Source organism: Peromyscus maniculatus, chromosome 21 (assembly GCF_049852395.1).
Source record: "Peromyscus maniculatus bairdii isolate BWxNUB_F1_BW_parent chromosome 21, HU_Pman_BW_mat_3.1, whole genome shotgun sequence".
NCBI classification, from domain to species: domain Eukaryota; kingdom Metazoa; phylum Chordata; class Mammalia; order Rodentia; family Cricetidae; genus Peromyscus; species Peromyscus maniculatus.
In genome coordinates, this window is record NC_134872.1 from 38,558,045 (window position 1) to 38,578,222 (window position 20,178).

The 20,178-nt window shown below is 43.3% G+C and overlaps 2 protein-coding genes across 5 annotated transcripts in view; one reads left to right on the forward strand and one right to left on the reverse strand.

Annotated features, from left to right (window-relative positions):
* Eif5b (eukaryotic translation initiation factor 5B) overlaps positions 1 to 4,184 on the reverse strand; it is a 53,598-nt gene extending 49,414 nt beyond the window's left edge. For both annotated transcript variants that reach the window (XM_076557442.1, XM_076557441.1), the window contains exon 1: positions 4,044 to 4,184. In XM_076557442.1, the coding sequence (XP_076413557.1) occupies positions 4,044 to 4,078 (35 nt within the window). In that variant the 5' untranslated portion in view covers positions 4,079 to 4,184. The remainder of the gene's footprint in view (positions 1 to 4,043) is intronic.
* Positions 4,185 to 4,489: 305 nt separating this feature from the next.
* Txndc9 (thioredoxin domain containing 9) lies at positions 4,490 to 17,622 on the forward strand. Of its 3 annotated transcripts, none has more exons than XM_006980430.4 (5): positions 4,490 to 5,261; positions 6,797 to 7,005; positions 9,101 to 9,219; positions 14,141 to 14,395; positions 17,304 to 17,622. In XM_006980430.4, exons 2-5 carry the CDS (start codon positions 6,817 to 6,819, stop codon positions 17,419 to 17,421), a joined length of 681 nt encoding a protein of 226 aa, XP_006980492.1. In that variant the 5' UTR covers positions 4,490 to 5,261; positions 6,797 to 6,816; the 3' UTR covers positions 17,422 to 17,622. The 3 variants fall into 3 exon arrangements, with proteins under 3 accessions (XP_006980492.1, XP_006980493.1, XP_015854417.1); XM_006980431.4 differs by having other exon boundaries at positions 4,505 to 5,261; positions 6,800 to 7,005; XM_015998931.3 differs by lacking the exon at positions 4,490 to 5,261 and adding an exon at positions 5,348 to 5,504.
* Positions 17,623 to 20,178: the final 2,556 nt, after the last annotated feature.

A 20,178-nucleotide genomic window follows, 5' to 3' on the forward strand; every position in this document is an offset into this window, starting at 1 on the left:
GTGTCCCTGCAGGCCAGAAGAGGGAGCCAGATCTCATTACAAGTGGTTGTGGGCCACCATGTGGTTGCTGGGAATTGAACTCAGGACCTCTGGACCTCTGGAAGACCCGTCAGTGCTCTTAACCACTGAGCCATCTCTCCAGCCCCCCTTGTTCTTTTTCTAGGTAACTCTGGCTGTCCTGGAACTCACTCTATAGACCAGGCTGATCTCCAACTCAAAGATTTGGCCTGGAGTGCTGAGATTAAAGGTGTGCGCCACCACCGGCAGGCTTCACTGTGCTCTTCTTAACCACTGAGCCATCTCTCCAGCCCCACAAATCACACTTCCTATATTACACACATCCTGTTAAGCTGATTATACCTGGCTGCATGAATACCAGGCACTAAAGCATCATCTAAGGTTAGGCACTGTATACGATAGGCAGAACACCCACAAGGGAGGAATTTGTCCATAATTACAGAGCAACATTGGTAGTTAAAAGCGAAGGACGGCTTTTTAACACGCCGGCTCCCAAATGCCTATTTATTAAATAACATCCTGACTTCCATGATAGATGATTTCAGATAAATGAAAGAAAAAAATTGTTTTCCTTTCCCTCTGTATTTGGAAGAGGGTTGTATCTAGGAGGCTTGAGAAGAGATTGTTTTTATCCCATTAATCAAGGTAAACAGATAAGATTCCTTTTAAAGTGAAAAAATCTACAATACTTAGTTACTACCTTTAAACAGATGGGGGGCGGGGGATGAAGAACTGTTTTGTTTTGTGTTTTTTTAAAAAGCAGATAATCTGGATCCTTGCTCCCCTTTACATATAATCAGTGAGAGACCATCCACTGTACTGTACACAGAAATAACAGACTATCACTAAAGAATGCACAATCCTATACACTACCATGAACACTGGGTGACAGGGGAGGTTACAGAAATAAATGGAAATACTGCCTCATCTTTTGTTTCATTGTAAATACAGAATCCTACCTTTTGTCTCATCACATTTCCTCAGTCAATAAAAAAGAACCAAAGAAACTTGCTAAGCACTTTCTGGGAAAGCTCATTCTCAGAATTATACAAGCACAAATAGAATTCCAGAATTCAAAGATACAGATAGTCTTAACAATCTCAGCTGCTAATCTAATCAAACATATGCCATACATGTAAAAATCAGATAAATAAGATTGAAACCCAATACTGAATGGCTAAAAAGTTAAAATAAGGATTCAACATAAGGCCATGGACAGGAACAATCAAGTAATCTATCCAGCTGCTGCTCACTTCTCACCTACTTCTACCTGGACAGAAACAGACTGGCTTAGCAGAGCCTGTGAGAAGCCTCGGGTGTGATGACAAACTCTAAACCAGGAGTCCTCAAGAAGAACCTAAGATCAGATATAGCTCATCTTATAAAAGGAAAACTCAGGAAGCTGTGGAACTGCCTTCCCCAGCCCTAACACCTCATATAAGATATAAAAGCCTTTTAAAAGCCAAGCAATTCTAGTCATAAGAGCAAAGCACCAGATTTTTTAGTACAAGCTGAGGGCACCTAAGCAAAGCGCTGGGTAAAGCAGCAGAACATGCAACGTGAACTCCACACTGGAACTCCACACTGGACCAACTCCACACTGGACCAACTCCACACTGGAACAGGGAAATGAATGTTTTGAAACTACACTGCTATCATTTCCCTTCAAGAGGAGCCAAAAGTGAAGCACAGATCACTGGAAGAGGAGGAGACCCAGTGCCACTATTTGTTTACTAACAAACTAACCATTTGACAACAGGCTCTTGACACTACCTGTGGAAATCGGTAGCAACCAATCTTCACTAAAACCACAGACAAAAATTAGTATCTCCCATCCCGATGGCTTTTCTCTATCACTAGAGAGCCTAGAAAGTAAAAATTGGGATTGAATAATATAAATTTGTATTTTTAAATCTAAGCTTGTATACTCCTGAACCAAACAAATTGAAAAGGATTTTTTTTTCTTTAAAAAACCACCACCACCACCACCACCACCACCACCACCACCACCACCACCACCACCACCACCACCACCAAGAAACCAGTCCTAGGAGATAGCCCATCCCCACAATTCCAGAGCTTAAGAAGTGAAGGACAATCTGAAGGTCCAAGGTAGCCCTTGGCCACACAGAGTTGGAGGCCAGACAAAGCTATGTGAGTCACCGTTTAACACCTTAGAAGAGGCTGGGGGGTGGGATAGAAACTAGCTGAATATTGGTAAGGAACCAGCACCTAGCCGGGCAGTGGTGGCTCACGCCTTTAATCACAGCACTCGGGAAGCAGAGGCAGGCGGATCTCTGTGAGTTCGAGGCCAAAGCTACACTGAGAAAACTCTTTCTCGAAAAACCGAAAGAAAGAGAGAAAGAAAGGAAGAAAGGAAGCAAGCAGCTCCTATTCCTTAGTGCTTACCGGCTGTGGTTGTAGTCTGTTACATTTCTGTGGTGCCCCAGCCCTAGTGTTTATCTTTCAGATACACCTGAAGGGTTTGCAAAGGAAGGGCCTCTTAGATTTAGTTCCGAGTATCCAACCAATGGGTTAATACAGACCTGGCCACAAGATGATAACGTCTGCATACAGGTAAAGGCCATGTGAGGCTTTAACACATAGACAGAACTCAAAAATTTTCTCAGGAAAAAAAAAAAATTGAACTCATGTATCCAAAAATCCTATCAAAAGTTCAGAAATTTGTGCTTCACTACACCACTCAGAATTATTATTTTTTCTTTTCTCCCGATCTGATTAATAATGACTTTCAGCCAACTCGTTGAGAAGTACCTGCCTGCATTCTAGAGGAAACACTGCTTCCCTGCTCTCCAGCTTCCTCTGCTCTGTCAATCTTTTTTTGTTTTTCGAGACAGGATTTCTCTGTGTAGTTTTGGTGCCTGTCCTGGATCTCGCTCTGTGAACCAGGCTGGCCTCAAACTCGCAGAGATCCGCCTGGCTCTGCCTCTGAATCCTGTCCATATTAACGTCGGTACTTAAATCTGCAATAGTCTGTTCTTCACAAACTCCAACTTTGCCACAAGAAACCCGAATCCTAGTCTCCAAACCAGTATACGTTTTCCCGACAGACCTAAAACCGAAATACAAGGTTCATCTTTTAATACTACTCGTCAGCTAGCCAGCTGCGAGGTAAAGTTAGCATTCTAACTTACTACTGTTAATAATTTTAATTTCAAAACCACGTCTGTGTGAGCCACGACGACGAACTGCCACAGACTTGGTTTTGTTTTCAGTGTTTAAAACCTCGGGCGTTTTAAAACTAAGACGAACGGCTACTGCGTACGGATGGAAAGGAACAAACAGATGGTGGCTGACTCCTAGGAAGTAAACTCAACTGAAAAGGGTGAACGAACGTAATCAAACGTGACACACAAGACTTGCTCCCCAAATCTCCGCCTAAGTAACTCATACACACACACACACACACACACACACACACACACACACACACACACACACTCCCTCCCCTGGAAAAGGCTTTTTAAGAGGTTAGAAAGAAGCGACCCTGACTGGTTTCCTCCCCTCCTCCTTTCTTAAGGGAAGTGGCTAGGAAGGCAAGAAACGAGACAGGGCGGAAAGTAGAAAGCATGGAGTCCGTGCAGCCGGCACTTTAAATAACCCCAGAAGTGTTTCCAAGTTGGCGTACACGAGGAGGGAGCCACTGAGCTACCTCTCCGCAACTCCGAAGTTCCCCAGCAGCTCCGGGAGGCGTTCACAGGGCCAGAGGTAGCGAGGGAGCAGCTCCGGCCCGCCCCACCCGACCCCACAGGGCCCGGCTCGCACCCACCTGGGCCGTAGGCCTGGGGCAGCGGCAGCAGCAGCAGCGCCCGCGCCCGGCCCTCCCTCCACCGCCCGGGACGCTCAAACGACTGCCGAGCCCCACAGCCCCCCGGAGCCGCGGCCGACCACGGCCCGAGCCCCAGCCGCGGGGACGCGCCCCGCCGAGGCCCGCCCACCCCGGGGCCCCGGGCCCCGCGCGACTCCCGGCGGACCCCCGGCCCGAGTCCCGCTGCCCTCCCTACCTGTCTTCGCTCTTGTTTTTCTGTTTCTTCCCCATCGCTTGTCAGCGGCGTTCGTGGACCCGGCCTCTCGGTTCGGTGTCTCAAACACCCACTGCCTCCCGGCTGACGCCAATGCCCGCTCGACTCTGTCCGCCCCGCGCCGCCGCCGCCGCCGCTCGCACCCGGCTCGCCACAGACCCGCGCACTGGGACAGGGCACATATGGTGGGAGCCCTCAGTACGCAAGCGCATCGCCCCGCCGCCTCGGCGTGGGGACGCAGGGCGCGGCTCATCGAGAGCGGCGCTTCGGATAGAGCGTCTCCAGTGGACCCGCCGGCCAGGTGGGAACCCGAGCGCCCCCTAGCCGCAAGTGACTGCCGCGTCCCCGGCGCCCCGCAGCTCCGGGGTTCTAGAACGCTGGCGGACGACAATGAGGCGGCTCGGCTCGTTTCTCACGTCAGCCTCGCTCCCCCCGGGACTGGCATTCGACTCGGAAGTGGTACTGGAAAAATTCCCTCACGCCTGCCTGTCCTCAGCTGCAGGAAGTTCATTCAGTACGGAACCACAAGGAGTCCCCAAGGGACAAGCACCCAGAACAAAAATATATGGATCCCCATCAGGAACACTCATGCATGACACTTAGTAACACTGTGTACATTTATTAAGGGGGAAAGACACAAGGGTACAGCAGCCAACCCCTTAATATGGATCTTCATATAAGCAAGTTCTGAAAATTCATGTGTTTTAAAGGAAGATCTGGAGTAATAGAAATACTCATCTAGTTTCGGGCCATGTTATTAGTGTGAGCTACGTATTGACAGTGTACTGTAAGCTACACTGCGACTTTAAAAGACTATTAAACTCAAAGGAAATGAAGCCCCACCGTCGCTCGGGAACAAGATCGGGCTCATTTTGACATAGGGCTGACGTCTGTGCGCAAGAAAAACTACAATTCCCAGCGTCCTTAGCGCCCACGCCTCCGGTCGTTAGCCCACAAGCATAGGACCGGAACCTTGTAGTTCCGGGTGGCGGAGGCGAGACGCACTCTGCGAGGCTTTCGTCACTCGCCCGCCGCCCCTTCCGCGGGTGTATCGCGAGAGGACCTTTCACCAATGAAAAGGAAGAACTGACAGAACCTTCGCCGCCCTGATCAACTGCTAGGAGGCTGAAACCTGCGTGAACCTGATCGGTGTTCTTGCTCTGCAGCTTCCTCTCTTAGTAGCCATCACCAGTAGTCCAGGTACGGCAAAGGATGCTGTGACAGACCCTGCCCCGCGTTCCAGTGTTGAAGGACGTGTCACAGCGGCACATCCGGCTGGGTCGGGCGGGGTCGGGGGTGGGGGGGAGGGCGCGGTTGGGACAGCCTTGTCTGTGCGGCTACTGAGGCTGAGGCGCATGCGCCCCAGGTAGTGCTAAATCGCTTCCCCAGGAACTCCTCCCCCTGCCCCTGGAGCTCAGGGAGTGGCAGAGAATCCACTGACAGGTACATAGGGTTAGGGTTTCGGGTAGGAGCTTGTAGGGGAGTTAAATAGGTGTCAGCCCTTCAGTTCATCCGTAAGAATGATTAACATGGGAGCTGGTTCAATAAATAGAAAGTTATGGGGACCACTAAGCTATTTCCTTACCCCAACACCCCCGGTCGAAAGGCAGTGACCACCCCCGCCTAACCTAGCGCGTCTCTTGTCGCCTGTGTTCTGGTGAAGCTCCGAATTTAAACTGTAAAAGCCCCAGTAATAAGCGAATGCTATGCCCAGATAATGTCAGATTCTGACGAGCTTGTCTCGGATCCCTTCACTTAGTCCCGAGTGGAGAGTCTTAATCTTATTATTTCTCTTGCGGGAGTAGAGATCATAGAAATACAGCGTCTTTTCAATCGTGTAGTATTTATAAGGCGCTGACAATTGGAGTTTAGAGGGTTGTTTAGATTTTTTTTTCTTTTTTAAAGATAGTCTTATGTAGCCCAGTCTGGTGTCTGCTCTTCTGTGTATCCAAGGATGGTCTCAAATCCCTGATCCCTATGCTTCTGCCTTTGAGAACTGAGATTACAGTCATGAGCCACCATGCCCAGGCTAGTTTTGTTTGTGAGATGATTGGTTTTAGCTGTCAGCTCGACGCAATCTAGAATCACCTAAGGAGAAAGACTCAGTGACCGATTGGCTAGATCAGGTTGGTCTGTGGGCATGGCTGGGGGAGTGGGGATTGTCTTGATTGCTTTAATTAAAGCAAGGAGGCCTGCCCATTCGTGCAGCACCATTCTGTTCCCTAAATCTGAATCCTAGAGTATAGAGAGGGGCTTGAGCACAGGTAGACATGCATGTATTCATTTCTCTCTGCTCATGGTTGGGTGCAGTGTCTTCTGTCTCAAGTTCCTGCTTTACTTCCTTGAAGTGATGGACTGTAACCCAGACTTGCATGCAAATAAACCTATCTCTAGTAAAGCTGTTTTGTTAGGCTATTTCTGAGGAAGTGTAGAAATGAAACTCCTTATAGCAGTATCCATTTAAAAAAAAAAGATTTTTATAGAAGCCATAAAGCTGGTTAGTACAATTAGGAAATTCCCTGGATCCTGGAACTATGGACCATGTCTTTGGATTAGGTGTTTCTTCTGGTTTTAGCAGGTGTTGGGGCCTACATGCTGGGTTCTGAGGTCAGAATGTCATCTCTAACAGGGCATCTGCTGTGTTAGAGACCTCTTACAAAGATCCTGCCTTTAAAACAACAACAACAAAACCCCCAAAGTGTAAACTTAATGCTTGTTTTCTGTGACCCTCCCAGCAGCAAGACTGTTTAGAAAAATGGAAGGGAATGGATCCATCGACATGTTCTCAGAAGTCCTAGAGAACCAGTTCCTCCAGGCCGCTAAGCTCGTGGAAAACCACTTGGACTCTGAAATTCAGAAACTGGATCAGATTGGTGAAGACGAGCTGGAACTCCTCAAAGAAAAGAGACTGGCGGCACTCAGGAAGGCCCAGCAGCAGAAACAAGTAACCTCCCCGCCTGCTCTCTGACTTCGCCTTAACACTGTGCTCCTGACTACACGCGTGCTGTCACGTGACCCTCCCTCCTCACTTTCAGGATGCTCTGAATTCAACTCTCTGTCACTGTTAAATGTTTTCCCAGGAATAAAACTTGAGGGAAGACGTAGGCAAGATGTAGCGTTTAATTGAGGAGCTGACATGTCAAAAGAGATTAAAACTTTTCTCTCAAATCAAGCTTAGGGTCCACATATCAAAATTGAAGACATACAGTGGTTCTGTGTGAGAAGATGTTTCTAAATGTTAAAGCATGTGTGCATTTTTATTAAAGTTTTGTCTTGTTGGGGGGTGTGGGGCGGTGGGCAGGCTCTCACTGCGCAGCCATGACTGGCCTGCTTCTGCCTCCAGAAGTGCTGGGATTGAAGGCGTGCACCACCACACCCAGTTCTGTCTTGTCGGTTTTCAGTGATGATGACTGGTTTATCGTACCCACGTACAAAAGAGAAAATGCGGGCTCAGAAAAGGCATTAAAATTCCAGATCAGTAAATGATGGGAAGGGTATTGAAACTTTTGCCTTCATTGTTTTTTTTTTCTTTCTTTCTTTTTTTCTTTTTCTTAAACCAGCTGGCTGAAAGGCATAGTGAGAGTCTAGATGAGATGACAAGCTTTTTGCCACAGGAAAGATGGAAGGGGCTGAAAGAGTTCTCAGGCTTGGTTGATAGGGGCGCATGCCTTGGCTTATGAAAGTTATTTATATCTGAGGTTTTCCTTGGTTCTGGACACCACATAAGTAGAAGAATACTTCTCCCTCTAAGAACTCTGCTCACTGATGGCTAGTCTAGACATCCTTGCCTGTTTGAGATTGTTATCAGAAGCAGATAGGTGGGTTCCTAAGCTTCTGAACTGCAATAACCACACTGTCCCCCCAAACTGACAGGCTTTACTTCATGGGGTGGTTTATTTTGTTTGTCTTTTTTAATTTCTTATTTTTGAGATTATGATATAGTTACATCATTTCCTCCTTCCCTCCCTCCAAATCATTCTATATGCTCCCTTTCAAACTCATGGCCTCTGTTTTTATCATTTGTTGTTACATCTATATGTGTGTATATATAAGTGGACATTTCCTTTCCTGACTGCTTGGTCCCACATAACTGACTTAGAGGCTGATTATGAATTATAAATGCTCGGCTGACTCTAGCTGACTCTTACACTTAAATTGACCCATATTTGTATTTATGCTGTGCCATGTGGCTCATTACTTGTTACCTCATTTTTTTACACGTCTTGTTGCATCTCTCCTGACTGCCCCTCTTCATCCCAGCATTCTCTCTGTGTCTGGCTGTCTTGCCCAATCTCTTCTTGCCCTGCTATCAGCCAGTCAGTTTTTTATTAACAATGAGCATAATCCACAGCATGTATATACATACATATTTCTAAATATCATCTGCTCAGTCTATATGATGTTATATATATGTACATTTTCAGGGCTGACCATTTGGTATTGGATACCAGTTGGTGTGCTCTTCCCTGGAGAAGGCTATTTCTCCCACTCTCACCATTCTGTAGTTTCCTGTCAGAACATTATTTTTTTTTTTAAGTGTAAAACGGTGTGTGTGTCTCAGTGATAGAGCTCTTGCCTAGCCTGCTCTTGGTACTGGGTTCAGTCCCTAACATCACAAAAATAAACAAACAAAAAACCCTTAAAAAACAAACAGAAAAACCCTTTTGTAATAATTTGGATCAAATGGTCCTGATTTTAGTAGTTTAAAGAGCACACACATGAAAGATAAATGGGTATTTTCATTTTACGTTTCTCAAACCTAAATTCTTACTGTGAAACTTCTAATGAAGCAAGTAAATTACTGACAGGAAATTATCGTAATTCAGCCCATGCTATGGAGAACAGTCATAAAATGACCACAGAACAGTTTTGCATTGATTGCCACTAGAGTCATAGAAAAGTTAATTGCTGAAAGGAATGCTTTTCACTGTGGGATAGAATTGATTTCTTTACAAAATAATATAGTGATTAGGACACTTAAAATACCAAGTATCACCGAAAAACATTTCAGCTGGGTCGTATGCTTCTCTTGAACTTAGGAATGGCTTTCTAAAGGACACGGGGAGTACAGAGAAGTGGCCAGCGAGAGAGACTTCTTTCAAGAAGTCAAGGAGAGTGAAAAGGTGGTTTGCCATTTCTACAGAGACACCACATTCAGGTAACTTTGCTTCCACCCTTGAAGTCAGTATTCCTATGAGAATGGTTTATTGTTCCTCAGCTGTGTTTCCACTATGTAACTCTAAAGACATCTTACCAAAACAGTAATTGGGTTGCTGGGATTGGAGGGCAGCAGCTTTCATAATTGGTGTTGATCCATTCACTCTGTTCTCTTGGTAAGGAGATAGCGAGTGACTTGACCTAGCCTTCATCAGAACCTTAGTTGCCAGGCGTGGTTAGAAGTAATTTTCCTTAGGGTACCCCAATCTGTGAATCTAAGGAATCCCTTAGAGAGGGAAAGTAGCACACATGCACCCCCAAGTTATATTTTTGAGGAGGAGCGAACTAAGGACTTTTACATGTTGTGCAGCTGTTCTACAGCTGAGCTACACTCCCAGCCCGAGAGGTTATGTTTTCAGACAGGACTCAATCTTGGGAGTTTTGTGTGTATTTGGATGTGTATTGGTTTTTGTTGTTGTCCCTTCCCCAACCCCCCGCTTCAAAAGGGATTAGTTGCCAGCCTTTAAAATTTGACAGTTTAAGAATTAGCCAGATTTTGCCAGGCAGAGGTGTTGGCACAGGCCTTTAATCCCAGCACTCGGGAGGCAGAGCCAGGCGGATCTTTGTGAGTTCAAGGCCAGCCTGGGCTACAAAGTGAGTTCCAGGACAGGCACCAAAGCTACACAGAGAAATCCTGTCTCGAAAAACCAAAAAAAAAAAAAGAACTAGCCAGATTTCAGAATTTTTAAGAATTAAGAAAGCTGATAATAACTGGAATTATAATAGCAGTTTTCTGGTGCTGCCTTTCTTAGATGGACATGCAAGGTAACTTGACTCACGTACTGTGTGTATCTCAGCCCTACTTTCTCTCTGAACTGTAGCCCATCTGGCCTTTATCTTAGCCTCAGTTCATTATTAACACCTTTCAGAGATTGAGTGCCCTAGATTCATTCTCTGAGATAAGGAGAGCAGATATTGAGAAGAATTAGAATGGCAGAAGAGCATTGACCACTCTCCATAAGTCCCAGGCTGCAGCAGTTATGGTAAGGCGGTCACTGACAGCAGCAGATAGGATCGATGTCTGTCCACTCATTTGTCATGGCTTTCTCTGTGGATGGTTGGCTTTGTACAAGCAGAGTGTTTGCTGTCACTAGCTCTGGAGCAGAAATGCTGGCACATCAGTGGAGGCCAAGTAAATATAGCTGATGGATGGGAAACTGAACAGCCGGAGTGCTCACCTCCCGGCAGGACTGGGAAAGGGAAACCAAAATTCACACCATTCCATTAACTTTTGTATGCAGCTCCCAAAGTCCCTAGGAGATAATAAGATGGATACACCCATGAATGTACATTTTTTTTTAAAATAATGTTTATAGTAGCCTTTGAGGTATGGGTTATAATTCTCTTTCTTGTGTAAAAAGATGAAGTGACTCAGACACTAAATAATGGAAGAGATTTGAATCCATGTTTTCAACCTGAGACTATGTACATTACTACTGCTTCTGTAGTTTGTTTTTAGATTTATTTATTCTGCTTTATGTGTATAAATGTGTCTCACCAGCATGTATATGTTTGCAACATATATGTGCCTGTTGCCCAGAGATCAGAAGACCAAATCAGATCCCCTGCAACTAGAATCATGGATGGTTGTGAACCATCTTATGTTTAGAGCAACAGAACCTGGGTCCTTTGGAAGAGCAGGCAGTGCTCTTAACTGCTGAGCTATCTTTGTAGCCCTGCTTCTGGATTTGGAAGTGTTTTCTGTGGATGTTTTGTTTGTTGTTTTGTGGAGGTTTTAATTTGTTTGGTTTTTGTTGGCGTTTTTTTTGTTTGTTTGTTTGTTTTGTTTTGTTTTGTTTTTGTGGTGTTAGAGAGTGAACCCAGGGCTTCATGCATGTCAGAATTTTTATTTTATTTTTTTGTAAGACAGGATCTTGCTGTATAGCTCTGGCTGGCAAGGAACTCAGAGATAAATTCACCTGCTACTGCCTCCCAGGTGCTGGAATTAAAGGTGTGCTAGATTTTTGTTTGTTTTTGTTTTGTTTGTTTGTTTGGTTTGGTTTGGTTTGGTTTTTTGAGACAGGGTTTCTCTGTGTAGTTTTGGAGCCTATCCTGGATCTCGCTCTGTAGACCAGGCTGGCCTTGAACTCACAGAGATCTGCCTGGCTCTGCCTCCTGAGTGCTGGGATTAAAGGTGTGCACCTGGGGTTGGGGATTTAGCTCAGTGGTAGAGCGCAAGGCCCTGGGTTCGATCCTCAGCTCTGGAAAAGGGGAAAAAAAAAAAAGAACTGGTGGTTTAAGCCGGGCGGTGGTGGCGCACACCTTTAATCCCAGCACTCGGGAGGCAGAGCCAGGCAGATCTCTGTGAGTTCGAGGCCAGCCTGGGCTACAGAGCGAGTTCCAGGAAAGGTGCAAAGCTACACAGAGAAACCCTGTCTCGAAAAACCAAAAAATAGATAGATAGATAGATAGATAGATAGATAGATAGATAGATAGATAGATAGATAAAGGCGTGCACCACCACCGCCAGGCTAGGTGTGCTAGATTTTTAAAAATGAGTTTGTAGTTGGTTTTTCTATTACTCTTTACTCTTTGGGGGGAGGGTACCACCCAGTTCCCAAAATCCTAACACAGAAGCTTATTTTCTTATAAACATCCAGCCTTATCTTGGCTTATTTCTAGCCAGCTTTTCTTCAATTATCCTGTCTACTTTTTGCCTCTGGGCTTTTTCCTTTTCTTCTGTATATCTTACTTTCACTGTTGTTCTATGGCTGGCTGTGTGGCTGGTCCCTTCTTTTCTTGTGCCTTGATCTCTCTTGCTTCTTTCTCTAATGTTCTTCTCCTCCTACTTATTCTCTCTGACTGCCAGCCCCGCCTATTTCTCTCTCCAGCCTCGCTGTTGGCCATTCAGCTCTTTATTAGACCATCAGGTGTTTTAGACAGGCACAGGAACACAGCTTCACAGAGTTAAACAAATGCAACATAAAAGGATGCAACCCATCTTTGCATCATTAAACAAATGTTCCACAACATAAACAAATGTAACAAAAATTAATATTCTACAACATGGGTTGATCCCAGGCATTGTAGTCTATACTTGTAATTTCATTGCTTTTAAGATTGAAACAAGGAGGATCACAATTTTGAGGCCAGCCTGGTCTACATAGTAAGGTCTTATCTTATCTCAAAACAACAACAAAATATGTTAATAACAAATGGTGTGCATAGACTTAATTAAAATAGATTCCCAGCACTCGGGAGGCAAAGGCAGGTGTATCTCTGTGAGTTCAAGGTCAGCCTGGTCTACAGAGCGAGTTCCAGGACAGGCACCAAAACTACACAGAGAAACCCTGTCTCGAAAAGCCTAAATAAATAGGTTCCTTTTACAGTTAAAATATAGGGTAGATTTATGTAAAGATTTCTTACATACAGATTTACTATTTGTTTAGAGCATTGTTTAGAACCTGTTAATTGTTCTCTTACCTTTTTATCTCTAAAATCTTATTTGCTATTTCGGTTTTTTGAGACAGGGTCTCTCTGTAGTCCTGACTGTCCTGGAACTCACTGTGTAGACTAGGCTGGCCTCAAACTCAGAGATCTGCCTGCTTCTGCCTCCAATTACTGGAATTAAAGGCGTGTGTCACCACTACCATCCTGTCTTAGCTCTGAAATATTATTGAAGACCCAGCCAGGAAAGGAAACTAGTTCTGGAGCAACCCTAGGTACTCAAGAATCACCTATGTACTTCCCAGCTCCACCCCAGAGAATTTTAACTCACCTCTATGTTTTAAAAGTAATCAAGTATTAGCTGGTTGTCGCGGTACATGCCCTTAATCCCAGCACTCACGAGACAGAGGCAGGCAAATCCGAGTCCAAGGCTAACCTGGTCTACAGAGTGAGTTCCAGGAGAGCCAGGGCACACAGAGAAACCCTGTCTCAAAAAACCAAATAAGTAAGTAAAAGTCCACTATAGTGAACACCTTGTGCTTAAGAACCACAGACTCGCCGGGCGGTGGTGGCGCATGCCTTTAATCCCAGCACTCAGGAGGCAGAGGCAGGCGGATCTTTGTGAGTTCGAGGCCAGCCTGGTCTACAGAGTGAGATCCAGGAAAGGCGCAAAGCTACACAGAGAAACCCTGTCTCAAAAAAAAAAAAAAAAAAAAAAAAACCACAGACTGAAAGATTGGTGGTCTGTTTCAAAACCAATAGGAACTTGGTTTGATTAGAATAGATTTTAATTTAAAGAATATGTCAGTTCCACTTCAGTAGATGGTTTAGTAAAAATCACTACAGAGCTGACAGTGCAGTTGATTGGGTTCAGCCTCTAGCACTGGGGAGTTGGAGGAGTAGAGTCACACTGATATATCTTAGGGGCCACACTAGCCATATGTAAAGAGTGTTAATAACCTTTAATAGATAAGCTTCCCTGACAGAGTTACATGAGTCATGGAGTTCTTGGTGATCCAGTTTTGTGGGGTTGTTTGTTTGTTTGTTTGTTTTTCAGTTTTTGGTTTTTCTAGACAGTGTTTCTCTGTGTAGTTCTGGATGTCCTAGAATTCGCTCTGTAGACAAGGCTGGTCTCCAACTCAAAGATCAGCCGACCTTGCTTCCCAAGTGCTGGGATTAAGGTGTAAGCCACCACTGGCCAGCTCTGGTGACTTCAAGTTTTTAATCCTAAATTCCAAATGTGACACCAGCTGAATCTTTGCCTCTTGTGACTTGTGTCAGCTTCAGATCTGTCCCTCTTTGTTCTTACGAAGACACCGGGAAACATTCATGCATAAGGGGACCAAGACCTTAAGTTTTTTGTTTTTATCCTAAATATGACAACTCATAAAATTGAGACTCAGACAGAAGAGCTCTAAAGTGAAATGCGCAGTGACGCTTCCTTGAGCTTTTCCCTTTCTGCTCTTAACTTACAGGTGTAAAATACTAGACAGACATTTGGCAATACTGGCCAAAAAACATCTTGAAACCAAGTTTTTGAAGCTGAATGTGGAAAAGGCGCCATTCCTCTGTGAGAGACTGCGGATCAAAGTCATCCCCACACTAGCACTCCTGAGAGACGGCAAGACACAAGATTATGTTGTTGGGTTCACCGACCTAGGAAATACAGATGACTTCACTACGGAAACTTTAGAATGGAGACTTGGCTGTTCTGACGTCATCAATTACAGGTAACCTTTAGCAAAAACAAACCAAAAAATAGACTTATTTGAAGCCCTGCCTAGTTGGTAGTTTCTTTAGGTTTATTTATTTATTTACTTATTTGGTATATAACGTTTATTTTATGAAATTAAGTTCTGTTGGCTAAGATGTAGACAGTGTGGGGAAAGCTTGTTTCTTTTTCTTTCTTTCTTTTTTTTTTTTTTTTTTTTTTTTTTTTGGTTTTGGTTTTGGTTTTTTTGTTTTGTCTTTTTGTTTTTTGAGGCAAGGTTTCTCTGTGTGGCTTTGGAGCCTGTCCTGGCACTCACTTTGTAGACCAGGCTGGCCTCGAGCTCTCAGAGATCCGCTCCAGCCAGTCTCTGCTTCCCGAGTGCTGGGATTAAAGGCTTGTGCCACCACCACCCAGCAAACAAAAAACAAAAAACAAAACAAAAAGAAAAAACCACCCATTTCTTAAGGCTTAGAGCAATGTGATCTTATAGCAAAACCAAATTTATAGATAAAAACTCGGGCTTGGAAGAAGCCTAGAAGTTTTCAACTTAAGAAATGTTACCGAAACTAATTTTGGAAACCCAAAGTGACAATCCAGAATAGATTGCCTTTGGGTGTGTGGGGGGTGTTTTTTGTTATGGTGTTAGAGATTTAGCTCAGAGCCTGCACATGCTAGGCATGTCCTCTGTCACTAAGCCATACCCTAAGCTTACCCCTACAATTCATGACTGACTGAAGTGATTCTCTGTGATGAAATTAGAATGTAAAACACACTGCTGCAGAGGTCATTACACTTTCGTAGTTCCACGTGTGCAGTACTGAGGTGAAACCCAGGGCCTCACGTATACTAGCTGTGTGCTCCACCACCATACCACAATAGTAATCCCTAGCCCTGAACACTGTGCTGTTAAAACCATAGGCTTTTATTGTAGACATGTATATGGCATGTGTACAATCCGAAAATACAAAAGGGTTCTGTGCTTACATAGCTGAAAAATGGTCTTATTTGTAAAACCATCTAAAATCCAGCTTCCATTTTTTTGGTGCATGGCTTTGTCCCTTTCAAATTGAAAATACCACCTGTGTTTTGTGTCTCTTGCTTTGAAAAACAAGGAAAAGAGAAAGAAAGAAAGGAAAAGAGAAAGACAGGCAAGGAAAATTGTGCCTTTCAAAGCAGAATACTCACCTTTTCTCTGCCCTACTTCCCCTCACTTCTCTGAGTCTCTGATAAACATGGATAAATCATTCCTGTACTATAGAATTCCATTTCTTTTTGTTAATATTAACATAAATTAACATTTGTTCAACAAAACGTTATATTTTGAAATTATTTCAAACTTGGTTTTCTTTTGGTTTTGTGTTTTGAGACAAGGTCTTACTCTACAGTCCAGTAATGTTAATTCTCTTGCCTCAGCCTCCCAAGTGCTGGGATTACAGGTGGGATCCAACATGCCCAACTTGATTTCAAATTTTAATTAATTTGAAAAGTAACAGAAGGAATTATTACATAGTCTTTACCATAGTCCCACATTTTAAATGTATGTGCTGGATACATAACAATTTTTTTTCAGAACCATTTGAGTATATTCCTTTATTTCTGAATGTGTATTTCCTAAGAATAAGGATATTTCCCTATATACCCCCAGTGCAGTTACTAAAGTAGCAGTGATGTAGTTTACAGAACCTACTCAAATGTACCACCATCCATTTATTATTCTCCATGTCTGAAAAAATGTGTCACATTTAGTTATTGCGTTTAGTTTCTGCAACAGTTTCTAAATTGATTTTCCAGGCTGACAGTTTTTAGACGTCTAAGCTAGTTAATGTCTCAGGTGTTCCCCAGTTTGGGTCCTTGTGTGCATCTCAGCATCAGACGCAGGTCTTACATCAGGGCTAGTTGCTCCAGGAGGTTGTCTTTGCCTTTGTTCTCAGTGCATCCTCTGATGGTTTGTCTGTTCAGTGGTACAGCACGAGGTTGAGCACTGCTCTGTCATGCCAGGCGGTAATTTGGTGAGGAACTTTTGTTTCACTTGCACTTATTTACTTGTCCATTTAGTGATTAGTCTGGGCTGTGAATGGTTTTATTCTGTGGGTTGTCATCTGTAAGACTCCGTTATCCTTTGAACACTCCCTTTATGATCCATGCAAGATGCATTAGAAAAGCTTATAATATATTCTCTCTAAAATTAGCTGTGTTTCTAAGAAGTTCTGCTTCCTTTCAGTGACAAATGGTCATTTTTTCCTTTTTTTCATTAATTGATTAATTTATTTACTGTTTATTTAGGGCAGGCTATCACTGTATAGCCCAAATAGTCCTCAAACTTGCAGACCTTCTACCTCAGCTTCCTGACAACTAGAATTTCAGGCATGTGCCACCATGCCTGCATAGCAAATGATGTTCCAAAACTAACATCTGGATGCCAGGAATACTCCCCAGATACAAACTCAAACTGTCTTCATCATTTATTTCTCTAGCATCATTGAAAAAGTTTAAAAACAAATGTTTTGTTTTTTAAGTTTTATGCCAGTTCCAGGCTGACGATAGTGCTTTCCATGGGTTTTGCTAGTGTGTGTAGAAATGTCAACATTGGGGTGCTACCCAGCAAGAGTCACGTTGAGAGCTCCAGCACAGCAGTGTTGCCTGTCATCATTAGCACGGGTTCAGCCTGGGGTCAGTGCATCCCAAACACTTTCCTACCTGCTTTGGAATGTTAATGCCCAGCGTGCAAAGGGCCAGGACTCCATCTCCATCACCTCAAAAATGTTTATGATAATGATCATGATAAACAAGAAACTCTAACGTTGATCTAATAATTAGATAAGGAGTAAAACTATTAACCATTAATATTAATGCTTTTTTACACTCTAGCATCCCAAGTGTATTAATCATAAAAAATAAAATGCTCTTAAACTTTGTTTCACTTTTAGTGGAAATTTAATGGAGCCACCATTTCAGAGCCAAAAGAAATTTGGGACAAACTTCACAAAGCTGGAAAAGAAAACTATCCGAGGAAAGAAATACGATTCAGATTCTGATGATGACTAGACTATGCTGTCCTTGTAGACCATCTGTTTGTCTGTTTACTTCAGAGTTAAGTGTGTTCCTAAATTCTCCTGATTTCGGCCCATTGACCATCTATACTCATGTCCCAACGTTTATACTGTGTCACTACATGGAAGGACATCATTGCTATTTTGACCATCATGTGTAACTTGAAAGAAACAGATATTTTAAATTACCTGGAAAGGGTCTGCATTCTCTATTTTTGTGATTGATTTTTATCATAACGTAATTCTTCTATCTTTATACCACTCACTCTTGTGTTTTTAATCTACTGAATTAGAAATAGAAATTCAGCCAACTATTCCAGCATTTAATGAGTGCTGTCTATACAAGGGTGGGTAACATTTCCTGGTGTAGCACATGCACCTGTCAGTGAATCCTCACTTCATTTATAGAATGTGTTTCAGGAGATATTAATGTATTATGTATTCTGGGTGCAACATGTTGAATCTGCTGATAGCAGCAGAAACTCAGGTTATAAGCACATTGCCTTATTTAAAGGATCCTCATTGCTTACACGCTGAGACCTGCATTAAAAAATAATTAAGAAACAGTTTTTGAGTGGCAGCATATGGATCTCCAGTGACTGCTCAGTAAAACAGTTTTAGCATAGGTAAAAATTAATTTTTAAAAGTATAAGTCTGGAAACTACTGTATTTGGTAAGAGTACACAGCAAACAAAAGCATTAAAAAAAAAGAAAGAAAGAAAGAAAGAAAGAAAAATCTTAAGGTAAGGGTGTAGTTCAGTGGTAGATCATGTGCTTAGTGTGAACAAATTCTTAGGTTTGATACCCAGAACGAAATAAGTTTTGGTAAGAACCGTGAGACTGGCATCATCTAATGAGATGGCTCAGTGTAGAAAGGTGCTTGCCACAAAACTTGAGGACCTGAGTTCAATCCCCAGAACCCACTTGGAAGGAGAGAAACAATTCCTGCAAATTGCCATATAACATGCACATGTAATACAGCAAATACACATTGAATGTAAGAAGGTGACTTGGGTTTTGGAAGCAGTCTAAAGCAGGAAAGAAGAGAAAAGTGTAGAACAAACATTAAATTAAAAGTGACATAAAGTGGTGGGGACATGGCTCAGCAGTTAAGAGCACTTGGTTGGATTCCTAGCACCCACATGGTGGTTCACAGCCATTCGCTAGCTCCAGTTCTGGGGGAATCTGATGCCGCCCTCTCGTCTCCATGGGCACCAAGCACACGTGCCCATACACACATTCAGGCAAAATACATACGCATAAACTGAGGTGAGTCTAATTTTTTTTTTTAAGATTTATGTATTTATTATGTACACAGAAGAGGGCGCCAGATCATTACAGATGGTTGTGAGCCACCATGTGGGTGCTGGGAATTGAACTCAGGACCTCTGGAAGAATAGTCAGTGCTCTTAACCTCTGAGCCATCTCTCCAGCCCCAAGTCTAATTTTTAAAAGATATAAAAATCTAGTTTTTGAAAGCAACAAACCTGTTGTGAGCAGTTGAGAGAAAATGCACAGCAGAAAAGATTCAAGTAAAAATTGAAATGACGAACTATGAACAACTCTATACCAATAAATCTAGAAAAATTCCTAGAAAGACCAACTAGAAAAGTAAGAAGAAATAAAAAATTGGAGCAGGGATCTAGAGAGATGGCTCGGTGGCTAAGAGTGCGTATACTGCTCTTGCAGAGGACCCAAGTTCAGTTCCTGGCCCCCATGTCAGGGAGCTCATAACCACCTGTGACTCAAGCTCCAGGGGGTCTGATGCCCTTTCCCAGCCTCTGCAGGCACTGGCGCACACATGTGCAGACTCAGACATACATAAAGGAAAACCTTTTTTTAATTTGGGCAGAACTAAAGCCGATAAAGAGAATTTCTAATGGAAAAGTCCAACACCAGATGGCTATAGTGGTAAATTCAACAAAACATTTTTAAAGAATAGTTAACATCAGTTTTCACAAACTTTTAAGACTAAAACATGAGGTACAACTCTCTCTTGCTGTTAGGCTAGTATTAAGCTAACACCAAAGCCAGACTGCAAACATCACAAAATTACAGACCAATAATGTTCTGAATACTCAAAAGTACTAGCAAACTAAAGCCAAGCAACATTATATATATATATATATATATATATATATATATATATATATATATATATATATATCTTATGATCACACACGTGCATATACCCAAATACAGACATAAACATACACAATTGCCGGGCGGTGGTGCACGCCTTTAATCCCAGCACTCAGGAGGCAGATCTCTGTGAGTTCGAGGCCAGCCTGGTCTACAAAGCGAGTTCCAGGAAAGGCACAAAACACAATTTAAGTCTTTTTTTTTTTTTTTTTTGGAGCTGAGGATCGAACCCAGGGCCTTTGCACTTGCTAGGCAAGCGCTACCATTGAGCTAAATCCCCAACCCAATTTAAGTCTTAATAAGCAAAATCTTGGAGGTTTTGTTTTGCTTTTTTGAGACAGGGTGTCTTTGTGTAGCCCTGGCTATCTTGGAACAAGCTCAGTAGACCAGGCTGGCCTCAAACTCAGAGATCTGCCTGCCTCTGCCTCCTGAGTGCTGGGATTAAAGGGGTGCACCCCCACCACCTGGCACAAAATCTTTTTTAAATCAATGTAATTCATCCTGTAGCTAGCTACAAGTGGGAACAGCTACCCTGACAGAGCAGACCTAAAGCAAAATCAGAGCAAGAAAGTTCACAACAGGCTTCTGGGGTAGATGGTAGACCCAGAGT

Bases quoted from the DNA above. Each gene is read 5' to 3' on its own strand.
- Txndc9 (XM_006980430.4), top strand. From the start codon at position 6,817: ATGGAAGGGAATGGATCCATCGACATGTTCTCAGAAGTCCTAGAGAAC. The intron at 9,220-14,140 runs GTAACTTTGCTT...CTTAACTTACAG, and splicing joins TACAGAGACACCACATTCAG to GTGTAAAATACTAGACAGAC. The intron at 14,396-17,303 runs GTAACCTTTAGC...TTTCACTTTTAG, and splicing joins TCTGACGTCATCAATTACAG to TGGAAATTTAATGGAGCCAC.